Raw genomic sequence first — 23,707 nt, forward strand, 5'->3', positions numbered from 1 at the left:
CGCCCGAGCGCAACTTCAGACCGGCAGGCAAGTGCCTTAATCGGCTGAGCCAAGCCAGTGGCCTTAAGGTTTTTTCACTTGCCAGAAGTTGTTCTGATACTTCCATGTCCCCATTAAACTCAGTGCATGTATCTTGATCATATCGCCTGAAAAATTCGTCTATGCAGGTTCTGCCACACTTTCCTTGTTGAGTACATACAAAGGTACTTATTGGTATTCTTTCTTCTGGCGTCCTTAATGTGCTCGTATTGGTGTAAGATTATAATCTCTCCTGTTGGATTTTTTCAGCATTAATTTGATAGACTACCTAAATTCGTCTTGAGTCTTGTGTACATTACTTTTAACACTTTATTACAGAAGATTGATAAATGAGCAACTTACTAGCAGTGGCGACTTCTCAAAGGGGTTGCAGGTCTGTACACCCGCCAGTAATGTTCCTTATCTCCCTGCTTTGTTACTATTAAAAATATAATTTTATTTTACAATTTTCATTCATGACTATCTGCAGCTGGCGTCTTGTTTTGTACGTCTGTAGGAGCCTCCGAGCCTCTTGGTTTGCAGAGATGTTGAAAACCTATGAAAGGTAGTTTATAGAGATGTTCGGCTATTGCGGGGACAGGGAGTTAGAGGCGTGGTCTACTGCTTTCCTCATTGAGAACGGTTTGTCGCACTCCCTGACATGGACACAAACGTCAGTGTAGAAGAAACTAAATTCACTGGGAAAGCATCTGTTTCAACTAGACATTTGTCCTAAGTAGTAAGCATGAGAAATGTATTCATTCGGCTTGTGCAACGAACAGTCGCATATTTCGCACATTACTTTCTCAATCTGCATGCACACAAACGGCACAATACATAAAGGAGCTTGTATTTTGCTTTAAAGTTCTAAGAGTTGTCGTTCTGGCAATAAGTGCTGCTATCTCCCGACAGCCTACGAAAGCTGTATTTGAATTTTATGAAGGAAAACGTTGCACTTGGTACTTGGTAGCATTCTGATGACGATTCTGTGCTCAGATGTTTTTCATGAGGGTAAATCGCAATATAGAGAGCTCCGCCCACGACCCCGTCCACTTTTGGACTTTCTGTATAAATAGGTATGCTTGTATTTAGTCATTTTAATTATTAATTGCATATAAATTAGCTTCATATGTATACGCCCTCAGGTATACACGGTTTTAAACTTTAAAGTATGTTTAACTCCTCTTCGATATCCATTGTGCAACACCATATTTTCAAATCACCAGCCGCCACTGCTTACTAGTGTTGTATGTATAACACTAGTAAGTTGCCCATTTATCAATCTTCTGTCTAAATTCATCTTATATTGCAACTTTGATACTTTCTTGCTTCTCTGAAGTCTGTCCATTTCTATCACCTTGAATTTCTGTTATGTGGAAACAGTTCATCCTCTGCCCCATGCTATACAATGCAAATGTTATGTAACACTAAGTTTTACAGCTGGATACACCATCATCTTCCATACTTTTGAGTGTGGACCGTCTTGCAAATAGCATAGTTCAGTGTCCTTTCATAGATCTACAGAGGCCTTGTGGAACTCATGTTATGCTAGACGCAAAAAGAGATCCAATTCAATGTTAGGCAGGTGCTCATAATTCAGTTAAATTCATTCATTCATTTATAGTTTTCTGCCCAAGGGCAGATCCTTCACTACGAACCAACATTCTCCAGCCTTCCCTCTTTTTCATCTTCATCTTTGTCTATATTATTTAATGTACCGAAGTACATATGATATTTCCATGCAGATATTCTGCGTCATCACATGATGAAAGAGTAATGGAACGGAGAAAAATTCTCTCCGGCGCCGGGATTTGAACCCGGTTTTCAGCTCTACGTGCTGACGCTTTATCCACTAAGCCACACCGGATACCACCCCGGCGTCGGACAGAATCGTCTCAGTTTTAAGTTCCAACTCTTGGGTTCCCTCTAGTGGCTGCCCTCTGCACTACGTCATAAATGTCTATGAACGAAGGACTGAAGTCCACACATGTGCTGAGGTGCACTCGTTATGAGGAGGAAACCCAATAGTTGGAACTTAAAACTGAGAAGATTCTGTCCAACGCCGGGGTGGTATCCGGTGTGGCTTAGTGGATAAAGCATCAGCACGTAGAGCTGAAAACCCAGGTTCAAATCCCGGCGCCGGAGAGAATTTACTCTTTCATCGTGTTCATCTTTGTCTCCGCATACAATCCGTATATCTTAATGTTGTCTATTATCTGATATCTTCTTCTGCCCCGAACTTTTTTCCTGTTCACCATTCTTTCCAGTGCATCCTTCAGTAGGTAGTTTCTTCTTAGCCAGTGACCCAGCCAATATTTTTTTTTTCTCTTCCTGATCAGTATCGGCATTTTTCTTCCTTCAGCCACTCTTTCTAGCACAGCTTAATTTCTTATTTTATCTGTCCATTTCACGCGCTCCATTCTTCTCCATTCCCACCACATTTCAAATGCTTTCTCCATTTACTTCTCGTAGTAATGTCCATGTCTCTACTCCATACAATGCCATACTCCACATAAAGCACTGCAATTGAAGTATAGTAATTTTACATCTTGATTACACAACTTTTAACACTGTATCACTTCGGAATATGTATGATAAGACTTTCTTGTTTTAAATTCTAACGTACCTTGTTTACATGTTTCGACCTATTATGGGTCATCTTCAGAACTGGTCGTTGTTGGTCTAGGCGCTTCACAGGAAACAAAACAAGAGGTGCCAAGACCAGCAACGACCAGTTCTGAAGATGACCGATAATAGGTCGAAACATGTAAACAAGGTAAGTTAGAATTTAACACAAGAAAATCTTATCATACATATTCCGAAGATATAGTAATTTCTTCTGAATATCAGATAACCATATTTTACATTAATTCTGTGTGTTATGATATTATTTTTAGGTGGCTGAGGACGATATCGGTGATTCTGTTCCTCAACAAGCAAGACTTGTTGGCTGAGAAAATAAAGGCTGGCAAATCACGTCTAGAGGAATATTTTGCTGATTTTACACGATATCAAACGCCAATAGATGCGACAGCTGAGCCTGGCGAGGACCCTGAAGTGATCCGAGCCAAATATTTCATTCGTGATGAGTTCCTGGTTAGTGAAGTACATAATAGACATAGTTGTTTGTTTTTACATTGTTTATTGTTTGAGTATTCTACATTATTGTATGATTGTTTGTGTCTGTGGGTAAAGGTGTAAGATGTAAGATCACTTGGACACGTGCTTGGACAATGCCCCAAAGGCGAGCTGCTGATCAATGCTAGACATCATCGTGTACGACATGCTTTGGCGATATCGTTAAAAACTTTAAATTGGGAGATTCATGAGGAAGTACATTGTGTATCATCAGATGGTTCTTTCAGACGGGCAGACATTATTGCTATTAACGTTCGCTTAAAACGGGCTCTTGTTCTTGACCCTACTATCCGTTTCGAAAGGAACCTAAATCAGGCCACCGAAGTTGATATTGAGAAGAAGTCTATATATGAGCCTTGTCTGCCTTATCTTTCTCAAAAGTACAACGTCCCTCTTAAACAATGGTCTGTCATTGGTTTGCTGTTTGGCAGTATAGGTTCAATCACAAAATTCACATGGAATTATCTTAAGGAATTTCACATTCCTTTTGATTATGTAATGTCTATTCTTATAAATATTATCAAGGTTTCTCTTCAAATATTACATCATCATCTCTATTTCAATTAATCAACTTATATTTGCCTTCAACCATTAACTTTCTTTTTTCTTTAATGTACCACATCACATTATATTGTACATGTTTATTGTATTCAGGACCCTTGTGGTCACTCAAATTCTTTGAGCTGATGTCTATAATTTAGAAATTTATTATACAGTATCTAATATTGATTTTCCATATTTTATATTAATTCAGCTTGCAAAAATTTTGCATCTTGGAATTTTAACAACTTGTTTTCTTTGGACATGTTATGTTTTGCAATAATTTGTAGTCTTATGTATAAATGTTTGAAAATAGCTATTTGTACCTGTAATTTTATCAGTATCGGATTTGGGAGCCCAAATAAAAACTTTTTTTTTTTTTTCATTTTGAAAAAAATTAATAAAATTTTGGACTGGCCTAACTCTATTATAAATTGACCTAGGGTAAAACTTCTTTCACCAAAATTGTCCCATACCTATGGAATATGTTACATACCGGTACTAAAATTATTTATTAATCTTGAACTATTCAAAAGATATGCTGCATTATATGTATGTATATGTTATTATTATTATCCTAGATCATATATGTAACAGATATGTCGGGGTTATAGGCTTTGAGGTTAACTTTTGTCAGGTTTACTACGCTGCCATCTAGTTGTTACATAGGGAGTCACGTCATAATACCCATTTGAATTGTATTAACGACTGTGCTGCCATCTCGTGTTCGTTTACGCCAGACGGGTGGCGATCCTGGCGGTTGTTTTCTGCAAAGTGCTGCCGATTTTAACGTAGCGAGGAGTTATCTGTTACATATATGATCTAGGTTATTATTTATCATTATTATTAATTATTGTTTTTTTATTAGTTGTGTTTATTATTAATTGTCATTATTGAGTGTAATTAGTTACCACTACCACCGGGTATATACCTGTTTGCAGTATGAATAAATACATACATACATACATACATACATACATACATACATACATACATACATACATACATACATACATAAACACTTTAGAAAAATAATATTTGTATATTTTTCGGATAAAATAATTATAATCAATTGAAAATAATAATTTTAGTTTACAACATAGCCACATGTTTAAGCTTTAATTTGGTACCACAATGAAGTATTTTGCCCAATTGAAAGTCTACTTTTTGTCCGTTGGAAGAATAATAAATGTCGGAAAATGTAAAATAGGAGAAAACAGACACTGAAGATGACTTAAGGTATAGAAGGTATAGTGTAAACCTTGATAATTTCGTGGCAGTGGTTATTTTGTGATATTTTTTCCTGATTCTTTCGTGAACTGACCATTGGTCTTACGAGATTCAAATTTCCTCCGGGAGATTGCATATGTTTTCCAGTTCCCAGAAACGTACAGCTACTCTTTGTGAAGCAGCTACAATAGTTCACAGAAGAGCCAGGAAAAAATATCACGAAATAGCCACTGCCACAATATTACCAAGGTCCACTCTAATGTGTTTATATTATAAATGTCCGAATAATTATGAAATTATTGAGATGGTGGGTACAAGTTATATATTTTTGAAAACTAGAAGAAATGAGCTTCCAGATGAGGCGAAAACATTATTTACCAAAAGTTTGAAGAAATCTGACATTTCTAGAGTCGAAGTACCTTAATGTTGTTAATAAAGTTATCACGTTAATATGTGGCCCATTTATTTTCACTGATGTAAAAGATCATTTCTTTCACAAAGTAATAGTTCTAATAGTCTATTTTCCAGAAGAAACCTTTGTCTCGATTTGGTTCTAGTTTCCCAGCTTCTTTGATTTAGAGTCTAGAAGGAACTGAAGTCATGGCACAATATTTGACATAAAACGTACTTTCGTAATGTATATATAGCTGTACTATCAGATTGCTATGGCCAGTAATGAGGTCAGGGGCAGCTCGTCCATAAGAGCACTCCCTACTTTGACAGGAAAATAAAAATACTATTTATTTTAATTTGTAGAAGAATTGTTACAACTTTTATTGGTACATTGCTTTATATTTCATCTGGCCGGGAATATGTACTGTTATTTTATGCATAATCTTTTTGCGCGTCGACTGTACTCCAATTGACACTGCATTCAGCCGTCTTGGGATCTGCAGGGTGGGACAGCTCACAGTGAGTGTGTCTTGCATGGTCAGGGGGTAGAGAGGTGAAGGGAAGCAGAGGTAAAATGCTGCTGTTTAAAACCCACATTATTTTTAAAAATATTGATTATATCAAATTTTGTGGCCAATATGAACTTCCTCTTAGGGGACATGATGAAAAAACGATTCGAAGAACCGTGGTGTATTTCGTGGATTGCTACAGTTCATGAGTAATCTAAACGAACCTCTCTAAAATCATTTGGAACATGCCACTGTTTAGGCTAAAGGTAATTCTAAAACAATTCAGAATGAACTGTTAGATTGCATGTTGAGTGTCTGCCGATCTGAAATTCAGACTGAAATCGATGGTATTAGTTTTTTTAGCGATTGTGGCAAATGATGCCACAGACGTCTCCCCACTAAGTCAGGAAGTTTTGGTTTTTCGATATGTAGTGCATTTATTTTGTCCTATACTTATTAGTAATGATATCATCAAGAAGTGAAATTTGTATGTACGAGGGGGATCCAGGAAATAACGACCATTTTGTTGTAATAATTAAAAAATATATATATTTATTTGAAAAAACAAAGTCTGTTACATAACTGAAGCTTCCTTCACTTCTCTACATAATCACCACCTACATTTAAATATTTGTCGTATCTGTTCACTAGCTTTAGAATTCCCGCGTTATACTCCTCTGCCGCCAGTTCATTAAGCCAGGTGTTCACTGTCTTCTTCAACTCTTCATCACTTCCAAAATGCGTACCACCCAGAAAGTCTTTCAGCAATTCGTCGAGTGATGTGCGCCTGTCTTGCAAGATTCTGTCGTTCACTTTAGTCTTCAGGTCTTCTGTGATGAGTGATGGGCATCCGGGTCGAGTTTCATTGTGGACATTTGTTCGCTCATTGTTGAACATTTCGCACCATTTTCTCACATTTCTTTCATTCATTACAGTATCACCATACACTTCTTTCAATTGCCGGTAAATTTCTGCAGGTTTCAAATGTCGGGCATTCAAAAATCGAATCACACTCCTCACCTCACAGTCGGCGGGATTATCAATCACGTCGTTCATTTTGAAGTAACACAAAATGCACAATGGCGACTTGTTGCAACCAGTACTCACAACATTATGAGAACACATGTTAAGGAAGCCAGTTGACCTTCAAACAAGGAAGGGGAGTCAGCTGCATGGCAGGTATGCGCGAACGGTCGTTATTTCCTAGATCCCCCTCGTACCAAAATCTACTGCAGCTCCCCCAATCCACAAGTTCACGAGCCGCCACTGAATGGGGTCGAATGTCACTAATTCATGTTTAGATGATTCCAGATCAGCAAACTTTATCATTAGGACGAACCAAAATTTATTTGTAGGTACTTAACTTTCTTTAAAAACGCTCTAAAATGGAGAAAGAATTTCCAGTTACAGTCTTATTACTAGACATCGGATTTTTAGGCACTAAAAATTGCAGTTTTAGGCGCCTAAAATAAGCTCAAAATTTGTAAAATTAGGCTCTATTTTAATGAAAATAGGCATTTTAGGCACATCAAGGTATCATACTTATTTCTTTCACTGAAATTTTTAGTTATACACTAAAATACGCACAAAAAAGTATGTTTAAACATTAAAAAGGAATACTATATTATATTTATAAACAGAGCTGCACAAATTTAATATATTGAAACTAATGAAATAATGATTATTGATATCAAGATTACTCATTTTAAGTTATTGAAATTCAGTTCCATTCTCAGACTTCATTATAATTATCTGCACAGTACACCACCAGAATTTTTTCTAAATTCTCCACAGTTAACCTTTGCCTTTTGTCACTGAGAATCATTTTGAAAGCAGGCGCAAAAATACAAAGTTCCACTTATTGTTGCATTTCCTGGTAGTGTTAACACTAGGAGGACCATTCTTTTAAATATTTTGTAACGGTTTACCCTACTAATTCGCAGTTTTACGACTTTTCATAAATATTTCAAAAACACTCTTTCTCCAAAAATTGTGATTTTATGACACTCTGAAGGGCAGTACAGCTAATCGGTTTGAGACCGAAAACAGTCATTTTTATAGTATAGTATATCTCTGAATCGGTAGCAGCACATGTTGTGATTGTTGCCTGCTTCAAAACTAAGGTTGGTTCTTTGTCGGCATTTATGCCTCCAAACATGTTAAATTCGGTGAAATCTATTGCGAGTGTCGTGAGATTCAAAACATTTTGTTTCCTTTATCAATGGTTTCATGGCCGGTGTGAAGCAAACTTTCCACTTTTTAAATGCCTTAAATTTCGCAGTGAATGCATGTATAAATTATAAAAAGTAAGAGTAAAATGCGAAACTTTACAGTGAGTTAGGCGTTTTTAGGCGAATATTAACAAATTAGGCTCTAATAACCGTTTTAGGGCATTTTAGGGCACTATAAAACTCTTTGAATACCTTTCAATTTCCATGAAACACAAATATTAATAATTATTTTTACTTTTCTCCTAAAGAAACAAAATAGGCATTTGCCCTAGAATCCGATGTCTGCTTATTACATCTAATACAACATTTAAAGATTTTAGGGTGGTTTTAGAGCAAGTATAGTAAGCTTTTAGGCTATGATATATGCAGAGCATAGAAGTGGGTGTGCCCTAAGGAGCGAGTGAGAGAATAAAATTGACGTTGGAAATGTTCCTTCCCTGTTCTGGTTGAATTGAAACTGGCAGTAAGTTGATATGTTAAATGTTCTAGCGTATCAGCACAGCTAGTGGGGATGGGAAGCACTACTGCTACCCTCATTTCACATGTGCGGTGGACACAGAGAACATTCGGCGCGTGTTCAACGACTGCCGTGACATCATCCAGCGCATGCACCTGCGCCAGTATGAGCTGTTGTGATGTCATGGTAGTAGCACTACTGTTGCCACCACCACCGCCACCACCACACAGCATCTGCAGCAGGTATTACTTCTATTTATCATATAAAGTTATTTGTGACTATATATTGAGGAGAAGAAATGTGGTCACCCACTTTTGACCTGGAGTTTGAACAGATGAAATGGTGGAATTTATGACATGAGATATGAATGAATGAATATATTTGTTACTAGCTGTACCATGCGCTCCGCTGCACCCGTTAGAAATAAATATAAAGTAATTACATAATTAAAATAGGACATTTGATCCAGGGAACATTCGTGTTTGATAGAAGGATAAATCGTTTAATATGTTACTTAATTTAAATTGTATTTAAATAATTAAAATGCGATCATTTTGATCCAGAGACCACTCATTTTGTGCAATCACAATAGGGATATCCTGAACTAGCACCAACAGATAGCGCACGTGTACTATAAGGGATGCGCTTTGCGTGTGCATTTGTTTTTCGGTATATAAACATTGAGGATATACGTAGTGTATTAGTATATTAAATACTCTTAAAAACAACTAAAAATGGCAAATTTTTGCTATGTTCTTAAATGTAAAAACCAGGGAAAGCTTTTTGTCTTCAATCAGGTCCCGAAATATTCTGAATATATGCTTTAAACCTTAAAAAATATGAGTAATAAAATTGGGCCTTGAAAGTGCTAGCTATTAAATAAAAGTAACTACTTCAAGTAAGGAATTGTTGACTATAGTTTCATTTTGGAAGAGGAAAAAGAAGAATAAAAACATATGCAACCTCGACAGCGAGCTATGTTAGCTTAGATTATATGCAGTAGTTGTAGGAGTCTCCGAAGTTTACGCCTGCAGTAAACTCTCGATAAATTGGAATGTTTATTATCCAGGACGATCCCTAGTGAAATCCATTTCGTGAATAATGTTTTTAATATACTGTACCCTAATTATTAAAGCCATGTTTTAAGTTTAAATTTTCAAAATCATCCCACACAGTATTCAAAACTGCATGTCCTTAACCTATAAAACACACTACTAATCGTGATACTATTGCGATCATATTATATCATCCTATTAAAAATTGCATTTGATCTTTCTGCAACTACAGAAAAAATGCAAGGAATTCAGTCTTGATAGTCTCTTCCCTATAAAAAAAAAACAACATTGGTGGCTGCATATCCTGTTTTTAGCGTACGGTTCTTAAGTACTAATTATTAAAGAGGGCAATATTCACTTTCGACATATTTCCTATTTTTTTATTCGTGCATATTTTTCTCAAAGTTCTTGTTTAGGTTTATGAGCATTCAATTTACTCGTATCTATATTCTGCATATTGCAGATTTCCCCACCCATCTCGGGGAATCGCTCAATATTATACAGGTTTACGTTATTATTTATTGTAAATCAAATTAAATTATGAGGTAAGAAAATATTGAATTATATTAAATTATACTAGATTATACAAAATAACTGTAAATATAATTTTGACACCACAGAAAACCAAAAAGCGGGAAAACGTAATCAACTGTAGCATATGACAAAACATAGCCCTACAACATTTTGCGCCGCATGGAACGCTCCTGCCATCTGACGGTAAAACTTCGCATAAGATATCCCTATTCCTTTGACATGTTTCTTAATTGTTATTACATGCAACCATAGTTTAATGAAGATTGACATATCATTTAGTTTTAATGTGTGTACTTTATATTACTTGCTATATATTTCCATTGAATTATGGTAGTAACTTCATTTTAACCCTTGTTTTTTATGTCTTCAGTAAATGGCGCTTGGCCCATTGTGGTTCTGAACCCTTCAAATAACTTAAATAGTTATATATAGTGATATGTAATTATATTTCTTTCTTTCGAAAATGTAAGAATTCACGATCACCTATGTACCATTGCCATGGTATGATTAAATGTGTTTTTTCTTCCTACTCAAAAATTTTATATTTTGCACATAGGAGTTATTGCAGGAACAACAACGCTATAATCTGAGGCGACGGTGAAAATGTATTGTATTGTTATTTTAAAAGTCTTGTATATCCTTTAATCGATATTACTTTATACAAACACAGAAACATTCTCTGTTGGCAATGTTTAATAGCTTTCGTTTGTTGTTGTCCAAGGCCCCTTATAGACGAAGTCATTTGTTTTTTATTTCATTACTGCGTGTTAGATGGCATTGTTATATAGATTTTAAAACTCACTTATCTCATTAAATATCAATCCTATCAAAATGTTGCATAGGATAAAACTTATCGGAAATAATTAAAAAAAAACTTTTGTTACGTAACTTTTTCATGAAAATTAATAATAAGCGAGATATTTCGATTTATTTAATTGAAGCCCCCTTACAACCCCCCTTTTAAATAAAGTATTTTGAATGCCATATAGCCTAAAATCTTAAGTTACAACAATCTTAATTTATATTCCAATTTTAATATAAATCAGTTCAGCCATTATCGCGTGAAAAGGTAACAAACATCCAGACAGACATACAAACAAAAATGTCAAAAAAGCAATTTTCGGTTTCAGGGTGGTTAATTATATATGTTAGGAGCAATTATTTTTGGAAAATTGAAAATTACCAGAAAAATTTCGGCTACAGATTTAGTATTAGTATAGATTAAGCAATATCTTAATATAGTTTGGCAACCCTACATTCCATTGAACATGGAATCAGTTATTTTTACTCTGGTTCCAGCTAAAAGTCACAAAGTGGTGACTCTTCTCGCTCATGATTGTGAGAAGTTTGTTTCTTTTGAAGCCTACGTAGAGATTTCTGAGGAGTGTGTTGAAGCCATTCTCCAGTTTCTTCCAGTTTTTCCTTGGTAAACACAGCAATTTCTCCTAGGAATTTTATCATGCACAGATCTCGTTTCCTTCAGTTTCTTCACAAGTTTACCCACACTGTCTATCTGTAGAGCAAGTTTGCCAGGAGTCGTCACATTTCTGCAGGAACTTGTTTTCACATAAGAGCCGTACATTAAAATTCTTAGTTGCAGTGTTTACTTATTAGACCTCTGCATTCTCTTGAAAACGGCTGACCAAACTCTCCGATCAGTTCTCAATTGTGAAGAAGGCAGCAGGAAATGATTGGCTCAAGCACATGCAGTCAAGAATTTATAACCAATCGGTTGAAACATTTACTCGGTCGCAAGCGAGCACTAGGGGTTGTTGCACTATAATTTGGCTATTCCATCTCAAATCGACCGAAATATAGAGAAAATTGAAATTTTTAAATACAGTGAAACTTTTTCTGTCCGTAGACAACTGTGATACAATGCTTTGTGCAAAGTTTGAGGCATCACAACTTCATAGTGTTTAAATTTAAAATATTTTAATTTATCGTATTTTCATAAAATTAGCAACTTTAAACTGTTGTAGCTCTGAAACCCTTTCACCCAATGATCAAAATCATGGTTTATTTTGATGCTGAAAAGTTAAAGTTTATATTGACATGTAAACAGTTTTTCTTACTTTTTATGGAAATGGAAAAATTTAGATTTTTCTTAATTAAGACACTTTTGCCCACGAAAAAATATTTTTTAAATATATGGTTAGATTCCGCGTTGAAAGTACAAATAAACACATATTTTTTACTGGTGCAACGTTGATAAGAAAGTATTGAAAAATCAAATAAAGAAAATAAATAGTACGCGCGTGAAGTAACCAGCTGACTGTGAGGCGGGAGCTACCCTACAAGCAAGCAAGGCCAGGAGACATAAACACGTGATGTTTCGTCTAGTAGCGCATAGCTGAGCTAGCTTTGTCACAGATTTTCATAAACACAGGAGTAAAATGACGCCCAACGCTCGCTTATCTTCATCTCTCGGCCAGTCCGTGCTGTGTTTTGCCGTTCAAGTCCAGGTGTGTGAAAATAATCTATTTAATACCTCCGAAACTTATTGCCAAGCCACTAAGCAAACAATGCCGAATCCCTCTTAATAATGTAAGGTTTTTTCTCAATATTTTTTTACATTTTTACAAATGGGCAAAAAGCCTAAAAGTAAGTAAAATGAGATTATCTGTCTCTCTGTATACAATAAAAATAAGGATTACTTCTTAACATAACCTACCAAATGTCAGCTTCAAAATGAGCTCTCGTTCAGTGTTCTGCAGTAAATGGTTCCAGAGTTCTGAGCGCTGAAAGAGGCTTGTTTTTATAAATATGCTAAATTTGTCGCTCAACAATACGAAAACCGTTTGACTTTCGATAGTATATTTTTGAAAATGCACTCTCCTCAGCACCTTCTATAAATAGGGAAAAAATTAGAGTATAAAAAAATGCGAGGTTTTTTACTGATCGATTTCATATGGAATAGCCCAATTACATCACCTTTTAATGCCAGATACCTAAAACAGCCTACCTTAGAAGGTTATCATTTTGTTTTTATTTCAGTTAGCACGAAAATTAGGATGTATTTGAGCATTTAAACAAGGAAACATAATTTTTAAATAACACAGTTCTTTAAATGAAATCATCATCATCATCATCATCATCATCATTATCATCATCATCTTCCTAACAGGTGATAGTCCTAGAAGGACTGTTCCGGTCTACAAAAGTTTTTCCGCCATCTCTTCACAGGGCAAACCAGTGATCTTTTCCCCGTTGGTGTGTAGTTCAAGATCGCTCAAGGAATCCTTGTTCTAGGCATACGCTTGACATGGTGTATCAGTTGTCTTGATATTGATGAATATACTGCAGTACAGGTTCCATTCCCAGTTCTTGTAGGATGTCTTCATTTCTTTTATGATCCCATTTAGTATATCCTGCTGTTCGGCGAATAAACTCCATTTCACTGGCAGTGAGCATATTCCAAATCTCACCGGTGAGCAATCCGATGGTATCACGGTGTTCCGAATTCCACCGATGACGTCATTGATGCTCCACCGGGGAAATCAGCTTGCAGAGGTGGTGGCAGTCTCCATCAGCCGCCATCAGTGAATCTGATTGGTTCTTGTATAGGGCGGGAATTAGCAGACGAATGACATCGTGCACTGTTGTGTCATGGCGGTGTTTTCTGCTGTATTGTTTGTAATGAGTAAATATGGAAGCAAGCTTTCGTTCTTCCTCTTCCAAAAGTCAAAGTTCCCACCGACCCGAACGACTATAGACCAATCAGTATCCTGCCAGCCATATCAAAAGCACTGGAAAGAATCATACACAGACAAATTACTAACTACATGAACGAACACAAACTATTCGACAAGTATCAGTCAGGTTTCAGAGCTGGACACAACACAAGCACTGCTCTACTTAAAGTGACAGAAGACATTCGTGAAGCAATCGACTCTAATAAAGTAACAATACTAACACTTCTTGACCTTAGCAAAGCTTTCAACTCTGTAAATTTTGACATACTCACCCATAAATTGAGAAATCTGCATTTGTCAGAGACTGCTGTGAGTTGGTTCGAATCCTACTTACGGGAAAGACAACAATGTGTTGTATCCGGGAATCGAAGCTCTTCCTGGCTTAACATAACATCAGGTATACCACAGGGTTCGGTACTCGGACCATTGTTGTTCACAATTTATGTCAATGATATTACATCTCATGTAAGGCATTGTAACTATCACTTGTATGCTGACGACCTTCAATGCTACATCTCTTCCCGCTTAGATCGAATAAATGACGCTATAGATAAATTGAACGAAGACATTGACTCGATTGTGACATGGACAAAGAAATTCCATCTTAATATTAATCCTGGAAAGACACAAGCAATCATATTAGGACACAAACGGCAAACCGACGCTGTAAAGCACCTCGACATTTCCCCCGTTAAAGTAAGTACAGTGCATATCCCTTTCAGTTCTTCAGTAAAAAATATTGGCATTCACATGGATAATAATCTCAACTGGGACATGCAAATCACAGAAACCTGCAGAAAAGTATATTCTATTATTCATGTGCTAAAAAGGATAAATGTTCATCTTCCCTCTTGCTTAAAAAAGTCCCTTGTGCAGACACTTCCCTATTTTGACTATGCTGACATTTTACTGACTGACCTTTCCAGCAACAACAAAACGAAACTTCAACGTGCTCATAATTTGTGTGTACGTTTTGTAAGCAATGTTCGTAAATATGATCACATTACCCCATCCCTGGAAGCAATAGGTTGGCTTAAACTAGATAAGAAAAGAAATTTACATTCACTTCTCCTTCTCTTCGAAATCTTGAACTCTTCTATTCCTTCGTACCTGTCGTCTCGCTTCACTTACCTTTCTTCCCACCACAATCTGAACACACGCTCTCGCCATGAAACAATACTAACAATACCATCCCATCGAACCTCCTCATACTCGTCCTCTTTCACAATAGCCCTGCCAAGACTCTGGAATTCGTTACCTGCTAGCATCAGGGACTGTCGAAATAAAATTGAATTCAAACGCAAACTTACTAGCATTTGGTCAGTAATTGAGACTCGTTCAGACATGGTTTCTTGTAAATAGTTCTCTTAATCTATCACAAAATATTTCAATATCCGGTAATTTCATCACTATAGAATTTTGTTATTGTAGGTTTAATTTGTAATTTAGTAAATTCAAAAATATTCTTTGTTCTTAACTTCTATGATAAAATGTCTAGCTTTCATTAATCAGGTATTCTTGTCGTACTTTAATTTTTATTGTAATTGTAATTGTAAATTTAATATTAATTGTAATCTTATTGTTCATGTTATAGTTGTAATCCCCTGGTAGAGGGGCAGAGAAGGCCTGACGGCCTTATCTCTACCAGGTTAAATAAATAAATACTAAATACTAAACGTAAAAACAATATGTTAATGGCTTATGAGAGAATATGTCATCGGACCAGTTATTACTACCGGTTCAAGAAATAAATTGTTTATGCTCTCTTTTCTTTGAACGAGATGACAGTACGGAAATTTCGCAAAATTTTGCTAGCATAGCACAGACAACAACTTATACAGTCGCCATGACAGCCATCGATCCTTCCAGCAGTTTTGTTCCTATTTCGCTGCAGCGTGACATTGTTGTCCACCGGTCCAGTGAGATTCGGAATACACTGAGTAATTCTATTTTCATCGCTTTTCGTAGGGTCCAAGCTTCGTTGCCATAACAAAGGGCAGGTCTTGCTAAAGTCTTACACAGACGAGTACGGGTATGTTTTTGGACTAAAGAGGGATTCATTATACTGTTGATAATGCCTGCAAATAATGCTTTACATTATCAGTATGTTGTCCAGCATCCATCTTTTCGAACTCATTATATAAGTAACGAAAATGTTTAATGTAACTTAGTAAATATGTGATTGCATAAAAAGAACAGAGATTTTGTGAAGTGTATCAGATTTATTGGAATGTAGACTTTCACGGCTGGCGTCATAGGGATCGATGTTATCCGGGCTAAAAGGCCGTGGTTTGTTGGAGCTGTTGCTACCATACATTTCGTCTGCTGCTGTGGCAGACATCGTCAGTGGTTTGGCACACGGGAGTGCAAAGGTCTCCTTAGCGTGCTGGGAACAACTGGGAGGTTGTCTAGTGGTATTTAAGGTCAGTATGGGATCATGGCTAACCATTGTTGCCGCAGTCTGCACTGATGGTCAACGTGTTGTGATGAGCTATCATTGTGATCGGCTGTTGTGTGAATGGTTTAATGCATGTGTTTCTCAGAGCTGGCTGACAAAGTCATGGTACCCAGCTCTGAGAAACACAGCATTAAACCATTCATACAACAGCCGAACACTAAGGTAGCTCATAACAACATGTCGACCACCGGTGCGGACCACGGCAACAACGGCGAGCCACGATCCATCCCAACTTTAAATACCGCTAGACAACCAGCCACACCCCCAGTCGTTCCCAGCACGCTAAGGAGATCTTTGCACTCCCGTGTGCCACACCACTGACGATGTCTGCCCCAGCAGCAGACAAAACGTATGGTAGCAACAGCGTCAACAGAGCATGGCCCTTTAGCTCGGATAATATCGATCCCTGTCTCAGATTTCTTCAGAAGCAGACATAATCTATTTCATTCACAGTATTTAATAAAAATAAACCAAATCTACATGTTCACTTTGCTTAACATTTTTACAATAGTGTATATTAAGAGATGCTTAATCGCAGGCAATGATTGACGTTGGAGCTGCTTACAGTAAGGTGTATGCAGATTCTATTATTTCAGCGATCATATCACGAAATGTCAAGGATGGAGCAAACAAAATTCGTGCTGAAGATATTCCAAAATCAAAAGAATCAATGGAAAAATCGCCATTTGGTGCGGTAAAAATTAATAATTTTTGTTCAGTCTTATCTAGAATTTTCTCCTTGGTTTCTTTAATGTATTTACTTTTGTCCTGTGCCATTACGAATGTAACTGTGTGTGTGTGCGTGTGCGTGCATGCGCACGCGCGCATGCGGTAAAAATTCGATCTTTGGTCTTCAATCATCGCAGTACACAAGACTCGTGTAAGTTCCATTTCCAGTTCTTGTTACCTAAACACAGAGTATGCTATGGACGAAACGAACACACATGTTTCTTCTTCCATCCTTCAATTGCAAGTGACGTCATTAAGTTTTAATAGTTTAATAAAAATATTGGTCTTAAATGGTGAAAGTTGTCTGTCATTATGGAAAAAGAAATTTATATTTCACACATACAGTAGCATGCAAATTAATCCGAACAACGTAATTACTTATGCAAAAACACTCAAACGGGATAAAAAAAAAGGATCTAAGACATACCTCAGTAATCTATGTGGCCTCCCTTGTTCCTAATAACAGCTCTGAGACGATTTGGCATGGATTCCACTAATTTCCCACAAATATTCTTCATTTCTTCGTCGCGAAACCATACACCAATGAGGGCAGAAATCATCATCTCCTTTGTAGAACAATCCATTTTTTGCATTCTTCTTTTGCAAATTGATCACAAGTTCTCAATGGGGTTGATGCCGGGTGAGTTGCCTGGCCAGGGGAGTACCTGAATATTCTTCTTGTTGAAGAATTCTGTAGTTTTTCGAGATGTATGGCATGGTGCCAGGTCTTGTTGGAACACACCTCTGCCATCCGGAAATGATTTTTGCAGCTGGGGTACGATTCTGGTTTCCAATAAGTGAATATATTTGTCAGAATTCATCATTCCCTTGATAGGTATTAATGCTCCAGGCCCTTCATGTGTAAAACAACCCCAAAACATTACTTTAGGGGGGTATTTGGGTGCTTGTTGGAGATGAGCTGCTGTTACTTTTTCGAATCCTTTCCGTACGTAAGAAACACGGTGGCCGTGGACCTCGAAATGAGACTCATCGGAAAAAAGTACATTCTTCCAGTCATTCACTGTCCAGTGTTGATGTAATTTTGCCCACATTAAGCGTTTTTTGCACATAACAGGGGTTAGCAGTTGCTTCTTAATAGGCTTACGAGCCCTTCGTCCAGCTTCCAAAAGCCTACGCCACACTGTTGTGACGTGAATATTTGCCCCAGTGGTAGCCATTAACTCGCGGGTTAAGTCGACAGCAGTTAGTCTAGGATTTAATTTACTTTTCCTGACAATTAAAAACGATCATCTGCAGGTGAAGTCTTCCTTTTCCGGCCACAGTTTCCTTTTTTCTGATGTGATGATGGATCCAGTCTCCCTGTATCGTTTTATGATCGAATTAACAGTAGCCAAACCGATGTGAAATTCTGCAGCAATTTGCCTCTGTGTCATAGAAGAATGCTCTGCTAATGTTATAATTTTAGACCTGTTTTCGTGGAGTTGTATCCATTTGTGAAGACGACAGAATGTACACAGGATTGCAGTATTAAGTCTTCAACACAACTGAAATGCTTATAAGTACAAAACGACAGGCAAAATGTTACATATTATAAAAAAAATAATAACAGACCTTCAACAATGGAATTACACGTACTACAGATGTCAGTTAAAGCGGTATGAGCAGCTGTGAGGCCAACAATGACAGAAAATGTAAAAATATGTCATGTTCGGATTAATTTGCACGCTACTGTATTAATGCATATATTGTTTAATTAAAATACATTTTTTAATTTTTATTATTATGTTTGTTGTTAATTCAGGTAAGCATCGCAGCCACCACCAACACAACTACTGTTACCATTATCACCAGTCGTTACTATCGTCGCTGTTATAATCACCACCATGTCACCACTGTTATCGCCACAGTGGCAACCACCGAGGGAAGGGGGAGGGTTCATGATCATAAAGAGCTTTGTCACGGACGTGTTATCACTACAGTTTTATTCATGATAATTGTTTAGTCAAATGGGATGCCATGCCTGTTTAAGTATGTATGAGTTTAACCTAACTTTGAGATGCCATCCAAATATTGGAAATTGTTCTCAATGGTTAAATATTTTCATTAGAGAGCTGGGGATGGCCAGGATACTCTTATACTGAAATGAATTTTGAATGGTTACTATTGGGCGGGAGATTCGCAATTAATTTCTAAGCATGGTGATTATTAAGGTATGAAAAGATGCTGTTAAGATCTATTTGAAGAGTTTTTAAATTTAATGGAGTGTAACAATCTGATTTCTTGTCAACATGTTTGAAAATGGATGCAGACACAAGTAAGCAAACTTAACTTGATGGAGAACTGTAGAAGAGTTGTTTCTAAACAGTATTGCTTTCCGAGGAGAAGGAACAGAAGACATTGTTATAATTTTATGCAAATGTTTTAAGTTTTATACACTTTTAATGACTGAAATTTAAATTAGATATTTTATTTCAAGCCATAATTACTTTATCCAACATATCACTAGTTGTACAATATCCAACAAAATTGTGATACTAAATGTTTATCATTAAAAATGTTGCAGGATTTTATCTAGAGCTTTTTTTGTATAAGGATTGACCACAGTGTTATATTTGAACTTATTTTTCGTTTTATTTTAACAGTATTCTATATATTGTTTAGTCTTCTTTTTAGTGATGTTGTGAAAACGGTGTTAATAATCATTTTCGAGGAAGTTACAATGAATGATGTAAGTTGTGTTATGTTTGTAATAGAATATACTTTTATTTATTGTTGACATATTAGATTATAATATTTTATTTAATATGATTGTAATTAATGATATTTTACTTAACTTGTAATAAGAATTTATAAAAGAGACGCCATTAAACAATTGATAATAGAAACAATGTTTTATATTACTTCGAGATATTAAATGTTGCAGAATATTAAGTGTTCATATACACTGCTCGTACAATTTCGTTTTTACTTTTTATGTTCTTTATATCTTTGTTTTGATATAGTTTTGAGTTTAAATTAAATTGAATGAGGAACGTATGTAGATATGGTATCAGATATCAAACCTTTATTGCATCCAAGCAATTTCAGCTACTTATTGATACATTAGTAAGATTGTTAAATGAAACCAAACACAGAGAACATACAGAGTGATTTATATAGAACTGACACATTTCTGTCATTAATTGTTTCAAAACGAATTGTGCTAGCGACAACTTATTATACCTAAAATGTAAAGGAATTTTGGGAGATTATTTATCTCTATAGCAAATGTTGAAAATGTCCTCCATCCTGCATAAGGCACAACTCAACACGTGGTTCCATGTTACTGGCCACTCGTTGGAGGACTCTGTTGTCAATAGCTTGAATCTCCTGTGTGATGTTATGCTTCAGATCGTCCAATGTCTGGGGACGTGTGGCGTAAACCCTGTCTTTTAAGTAACCCCATAGAAAGAAGTCCGGCATTGTCAAATCCGGAGATCTCGGTGGCCACAGGTTGCTGGAAATTATTCGGTCGTCAAAGAAACTTGCAATTAGTTCCATGGATTCATTTGATGTATGGCATGTAGCGCCATCTTGCTGAAAATATCCTTGACTCAGCTCTACATCGTCCAGTTGCTCAACAAACTCCATGAAAATCAGTCGGTACTCTGCAGTGTTCACAGTCTGGTTAAAAAAAAATTGGCCCTTTTCACTCACCAGAGATCCAGTTGTTTCCAATTTATTTACCAGCCCCAGTATTGTGTTTCTTTTGGGAGGATTGCGAACACCAAATTCTCTCTGGTATGCCCTTTGAGTAGCTGTAATTGAATTCGTAATCCAGTATTGCTTCACAAGGAAGAGTCGTTGATTTAATGTGTACTGCATTTTCACGTTGACACAAAATGTCGAAAACAGCTGCCAACAATAGCAATAAAACATAAACATCTGCACATCTAGTGACAAGGAATCGAAACTCCAGAACATTCTGCTTAATTTGGTGCTAAAATTGGGTCATTGAATGAATTTCCAACGGAATAATTAAAGAAAGAAATGTTCAGTTCTATATAAATCACTCCGTATTATATGTTTTTAAACAATGAAATAGAATTTACTATGTGTGAAAAAATGACAATCTAGTATCACAGATGGAAGACCAAAATATCCCTTAGCTTAAATATAATGATACTTTCAATCATTTGCCAAATGTCTGTTTAGAGACAGTGCAGTTCTCCAGAATGAAGGAATGAAATGTGTTCTAAAAGAATACTTCGAGCATTTAACGAAGATGTGGCAGCTCTTGATAAATTTCTAGATATCCACATTTATAATTGCCCTACATAACTGTAATGTAGGTTATTGACTGCACCAATAAATTGTGGGACAATTTTTTTTTTATGAATACAATCTGTGGTGATAACACTAATCTATTTGTTAGTGCAAGTCATTGTATACATTGAAGGGAAGAAAGTTGAGAACATTGTATCAATAATGATTTTGTAAACATCATTGCAAATATCATTAATGCTAACGTCTATTATGTAATTATATTGTAAAAAAAAAAAAACAAGATAAATGCATTGTAATGGCAATTGTGTAAGGAGGAGAAATACTTGTAATGAATTTAAAAGTTAGTCATGATTGGAACTGTAATTTTTATTTGTTTTCATCTTACCATTGTAGTAGTGTGGTATGGGAGTTTTCATTTCACTGCAGTGCTAACAGACATTTGCTTGAAATAACAGCAGCAATTTGTGGCTCTCCTGGACCGAAACTCAACTATATTGTTGGTATTGTTGTTGTTATTATTATAATTATTATTATTATTATTAGCATCATATATTATTATTATTATTATTATTATTATTATTATTATTATTATTATTATTATTAAAAACAAGTGGTTGTAAGTTGCGTTAATGTAGGTAAACATAGAAATGTTACCTGTCCCATTTAAACAACCCTCTTTTCATGCTTGTTTCAGTCGTGCAAAAGAGATGTCTGCAGTTCAGAGATGGTTTCTGAATTCCATTACTATTTTTTGTAACATTTTTCAATATCTTCTTGTCAAACCGTTAAACATATGCTGCCAAACTTATGGCCGGTTTTTCCAAGTATTGTTAGAAAATTTAACGACTGTTAAACTCTAAATAGTTTGTTAATTGAAGCATCAGCTGGAACAACGTTGTAAGTTACAAAATTTTCTTTCGGCGTGTTTCCGTGTAATAATGTTGTATGTCATGTTACCTTGCTATACCCTTTGGCTTGCAACTGTCCATCAATGCAGTACGTGAAACTTGTCCACTCAAAAGTTTGCTACCCTATAAGAACAACGTTGTACGTGTACACATTTTTGCCGCTCCTGTAAATTTTACCAAATGTAACTTATAACATTGTTCCAGCCGACGCTTCAATTAATAAAATTGTATGTTTTCAACACCAGTTTGGTTTAACAGATTGTTAACAGTTTGTTAATTTTAAATGTAGGATTTCGGGCAGTTAACTCGTTTAACAGTTAGTTAAATATGGACGATGTCTCCACAGCTGTTCGAACAGAAGTTGCGAAATTAATATGTTGTGTCTCTCTGTAGGGAATGTTTAGCATATTACTGGTAACATAACATTTAAAAAATACTTTGGACTGTTTAAATACATCAGTGTTATTTTATTTCTTTTGTATTTCGTATCCATAATAGCAATGAGGAAATATAACCTTAATTTGTAATTATTATTCAGCACGTCACCTACAACTTTCATTTGTCAACTGTTGTTTATGGAGTGTGGTCTACTATAACAGGTTGTCATTTTATGCAAGTTTCATGACTCACTCTATAATGTAGAATTTAAAGATTAATTTTAGCCAATCAAAAATTGTCTTACATGTGTGGAATCATTACCAACTGCTGTTGAGTAGTTAATGCTAACAGACGTTATAGTTAAGTGTTGGTTATCTTAAACAAAATTATGTTGAACAAATGAAAAATATATTAACAAAGCGTTAAAAATAAACAGACTGTTAATTTAACATTCGTTAAGCAAAATTAAACATTACTTGGACAAACTGGCCATTAATCTAACAATTGCAGCCTTCAGCACTTAAAGAAACAGACATTCATGATGACCACAAGGTAGATTAAGATAAGGAGTTGTAATAGTAACGTAATAATTGTTGTGGGATAAAATCTGGCTTGAAACCCTTCACATATCTTGCTAGGGCATCCAATGATTCTTGTATAATCTATTCTTATGAAGTCCATTCTAGTTATTTGCTGCCAAACCCGTATTTTATGTTAAAAAGTGTTCTTAAATTATTTTTTTAAATCCTAATTAACCCAAAATACATTTTGATTCAGCACTTAACAATACAAATTTTTTGAAGAGTCAACAGCTTGTCAAAGCTTTTGCCTTCCTGCCAAGCAATCACCCCTCTTTCTCCACATCTATATCAAACTGCATGCCAGTGTAACCATCAAAACTTACAGCCGAGTCATTTCTTTTCTTTGTTGTACTCGCTGAAGTGTTTGGTGTCAACACTACTACAGTGAAGATACGGAATCACCATTACATATCACAATGAAACAATGGCTGCAAAAAGGAAAATACTTTCCCCTGCCAAAAAGTTAATTTAATTTACAAAATGAAAAAAAAAGAAGTCCAAATGTGAATATATCCGAGGTGGGGAGAAGAAGACATGATTGGCATGCAGTTTCCCCTTAATGTTTTCCATTTTTTTGTACAGTATTATCTATAATTTACTTATTGTACACCAAGAATTATTTAATA

The 23,707-nt window shown here is 35.9% G+C and overlaps 1 protein-coding gene across 1 annotated transcript in view; it reads left to right on the forward strand.

Moving 5' to 3' along the window:
- The window catches only part of Galphas (G protein alpha s subunit), a 251,751-nt gene extending 231,604 nt beyond the window's left edge, over nt 1-20,147 (forward strand). The window contains exons 9-11 of the mRNA XM_069826965.1: nt 2,916-3,114; nt 8,549-8,758; nt 18,750-20,147. Of these exons, the coding sequence (XP_069683066.1) occupies nt 2,916-3,114; nt 8,549-8,695 (346 nt within the window). The 3' untranslated portion in view covers nt 8,696-8,758; nt 18,750-20,147. The remainder of the gene's footprint in view (nt 1-2,915; nt 3,115-8,548; nt 8,759-18,749) is intronic.
- Nucleotides 20,148-23,707: the final 3,560 nt, after the last annotated feature.

The sequence above is a fragment of the Periplaneta americana genome, chromosome 5, assembly GCF_040183065.1.
Source record: "Periplaneta americana isolate PAMFEO1 chromosome 5, P.americana_PAMFEO1_priV1, whole genome shotgun sequence".
NCBI classification, from domain to species: Eukaryota; Metazoa; Arthropoda; class Insecta; order Blattodea; family Blattidae; genus Periplaneta; species Periplaneta americana.